The 3,561-nt window shown below is 46.8% G+C and overlaps 1 protein-coding gene across 1 annotated transcript in view; it reads left to right on the top strand.

The window, feature by feature from the left end:
* The first annotated feature begins 1,566 nt into the window (after positions 1-1,566).
* Positions 1,567-3,561, top strand: part of LOC134445522 (VPS10 domain-containing receptor SorCS3-like) — a 219,938-nt gene continuing 217,943 nt past the window's right edge. Inside the window, exon 1 of the mRNA XM_063194583.1 lies at positions 1,567-2,271. Coding sequence (XP_063050653.1) covers positions 1,567-2,271 — 705 coding nt within the window. The remainder of the gene's footprint in view (positions 2,272-3,561) is intronic.

The following is a 3,561-nucleotide window of genomic DNA, read 5'->3' as shown; positions in this document are numbered from 1 at the left end:
TATTACATATTGTTACACTGGTTATTACACTGTACCTGGTATTGCCTATTTTTACACTGGTATTACACTAGTATTACATGGTATTAAATATTGTTACACTGGTTATTACACTGTAGGCCTACCTGATATGGTAGATTCACTGAAATGGTGAACCATTAAATTAAGGAGTTACCGGGCAAATCAATCCACCCAGTCAGAAGTTATGGGCCAAATAAAAATTCCACCATTTTGAAAGTGTTGACCTCCAAACTTGAATCAGTTCATGAACCTACCCTGCAGCATTCACACACCAAATCTGGGACAAATCCATCCACCCGGTCAGAAGTAATGGGCCAAACAAAAATTCGGCCATCTTGAATTCGGCCATCTTGAAATTGTTGACCTCCAAACTCGAATCAGTTCATGAACCCACCCTAGAGCATTCACACACCAAATCTGGGACAAATCCATCCACCCGGTCAGAAGTTATGGACCAAACAAAAATTCGGCCATCTTGAATTCGGCCATCTTGAATTTGTTGACCTCCAAACTCGAATCAGTTCATGAACCTGCCCTAGAGCGTTCACACACCAAATCTGGGACAAATCCAAACATCCGTTCAAAAGTTATCGCGTTAACACGAAAGACCTTACGCGGCGGACGCGGCGGCGGCGGCGGTGCACGCAAAACCATTACATCCCCGACGCTCCGCGTTTCGGGGATATAATTAATATTTACAAGTGGCCCTCTACCAATACTGCTGCAGTTATTTGGTTAATGTCAGTAAATAGTAGGGCCTCTATGACTCTCTGAACTGCCACTAGCGTCATTTTCACTCACTGGAACATTCGCTCCATGTTTATTGCACATGAGCAGCAAGGTCAAGCGTCCGCGTGCACCCTCCAAGCGCGCCTGGCGTTAATTGCGAAGTGAACCGCCTCATTAATGGTGAGGCGAGGGCTGCACCTGCATCAGGCAAGGCAGTAGAGAGCTTTTCTGGCCCTCAGTTAGAAACCTGTACGACTTTAAGTTTTTCAATTTATTCTAATTACACATACTCTTCATGTGAGAGTTTTTTTTCTTTTCGACATGCAGTTATAGGTCATCATTATGGTCCACCTGTATCCTTTGAAATTTAACCTTGCGCAATTGTAATCAGCGCTCCTCTTTCTGCTAATGACCACTGCAATTCGTTATTCTAGTCATTACATTTGCATAGAACCATTAAACGAGGCATGCGGTTTAATAATGAACAGACGGATGAAGACGCTCCCGCGCGCGTCCTTAAGAGCTATCTCTCCAACCTCTCCCCTGATCCAAACTCCATGTCTCTTTCTCTCCCCTCTCTTTCTCTCGCTCTCTCTCTCTGGGCACAGCTTGGCTTGAATTCAGCTCCTCCCCTCAGTGGTGGCTTACTTGAACAGATCCCTGAACGTGCACAGTTTAGCAGAAAAGCACTATTGTTGAAACCCAGACGAGAGCTCCGCGATTGCAGTGGGACATTTCACCATTTCGCGTTGGGGGACTTGTTTGGTCCTTTCCGGAGGGATATTCAGGGTGAGATATTTCCCATTTTCCCTGTCAGCGATGGATAAGAGTTCTGGTTTATTGTACAGCTCTAATTCATTAATTCTGTCCGTCTGGTTAATCCTAACTGCTAATATTGTCATTACTGCCCGGGCGGGCATCACTTCTAAATCTTGCCCGTTGCCTGTGCCAGTTTCCCGCAAGGATGTACAGCTGGATCAGCGCGCCGCTCCGGGGGGCACCGGGAGCCCCCTGGAACGCACCGGACCCGAGTGGAGAGTTTTTGGCGAAAACAGTGGAGTATTTGCCGGGCAACCTGCTGAATCTGGCAGTGCCGTGGATGTAGTAGTTGCGTTTGAAAAGGGTTCTGCCGGACATATTGAAGTATCATCTGAAGTGGAAAGTAAAATGGATGAGCACAACATGGGCAATCCAACTACCTCTGGATCTGACAAGGTGATGGCGAGGGGAGATTCGCCAATTGTTAGGGCCAAACGAAGCTGGCCAGAATCATTTGAATTTGCTGAAAGTTCGTGGGGAAGCGAGGACGACCGAACACACGGTTATGCGTCCGCAGAAAGGAAGAATCCTGGATCGCTTTTGGAAGAACAAAGACGGAGAACAGAACCGAGGTGGAACAGGGATGATGGTAAAACCACCAACACCAGGCAAGAGGAGCCGAAAATAACGAGCAGCACTTTTGCTCTGACGGGAGACTCAGCCCATAACCACGCTGTCGTGTATTGGTCTGGACAAAACAGTAGCGTAAGTCGAATGATGTTTTTTTTTTCACTTTTATCTTGTCTGTAAAACACTTCGCTGCCTTGGTGTGTGAGTTTTGCCGCTGGTGCGGGTGGTCGCCGGGGTCTGTTGAACACATGTTTCAGGGATTCGCTCAGTCTGTTCTTTCAGTAACAGGTGCCTTCAGTTGCGCTTCTCTCCACGCTGTATCTAATACAGACATTGAATGAGGATGGCTGCTCGTCGTGAAGTCCCTTTAGGACCGCTTTAAATGCGTCTTTCTGATGCACCGGCCGGGTTTGATCCTGGTAGTAGTGGTGATTTACCTCCTTCCGTTACGCATTGCATAAAGCGGCGAAGATGAAAGATAATAATTATGTATTTCAACATTGTTGTACAATGACAAAGGTCTCTTTCTGTGGAAAGACACGGGAGGTGATGTTGAAACATTCACATGATTCAAATGCCGTGTTATCTTGTTTTGGGATAAACAGTAGGCTAGATAGGATGCTAAGCTGCAGTTGATTTGCAGGTAATGATGACATGCCATCACTCTTTATCCCTCGTCTCTGATATGTCTGAACTGTTGATTAGGTTGAGTTTGGGAAATCAATCGCACTTTCCCCCTAGAGTTGTGCGTGCAAGGTTATGTCTGCTTGTAACGCTATCCAGAGCTAGACTAGGATACCCCCTAGTCCAGGACTGGACTGGCCATCTGGCTTACCGGGCATTTCCCGGCGGGCCCTGCACCCTCATGGACCCTTTTTTTTCAGAAATATAGAAATATATATTTTTTTACATTTCTGAAAATAGGGGGCCACGAGGGTGCAGGGCCAACTGGTGAGTCAGTTCTGCGGCGCTAAATATGAGGGGGTCCCGAAAGTGGCACGGCCCTATTTCTCCCCCGGTTCAGACAGGGTTAAGAAGTCAACAGGCTGAGAACCTGCCAATAGGCCCATATACTGTAAGGGAATGGGGCATGTTGAAAAGCTGTTCAACAACCCCCCTTACAAAGTCAGCCCTGCCATGTTTGCCACAAATGTATTATTATAACACATTATAACATACCTGTTGTAACAGCTGCATTCCCATGCACTCACACTCCAATAGGAGTTGTAGGCCTACAGTAGGTGTGGATACCCCATGCAAGAGTGTGTGTATGTGTCACCCCCAGCGGTGTATGTGGGCGTGGTACGCGAGGCAGTCCACCCACTTCGCCTAAGGTGACATTTAAAAAAACTAAAAACCTTCTGTCCATGTTTGAATACAAAAAGGATAGAATGAGCACACTGTAGGTGATGGACCAAACAGATG

The sequence above is a fragment of the Engraulis encrasicolus genome, chromosome 1 (genome assembly GCF_034702125.1).
Source record: "Engraulis encrasicolus isolate BLACKSEA-1 chromosome 1, IST_EnEncr_1.0, whole genome shotgun sequence".
Classification (NCBI taxonomy): Eukaryota; Metazoa; Chordata; class Actinopteri; order Clupeiformes; family Engraulidae; genus Engraulis; species Engraulis encrasicolus.
This window is presented reverse-complemented; position numbering and strand designations above follow the sequence as displayed.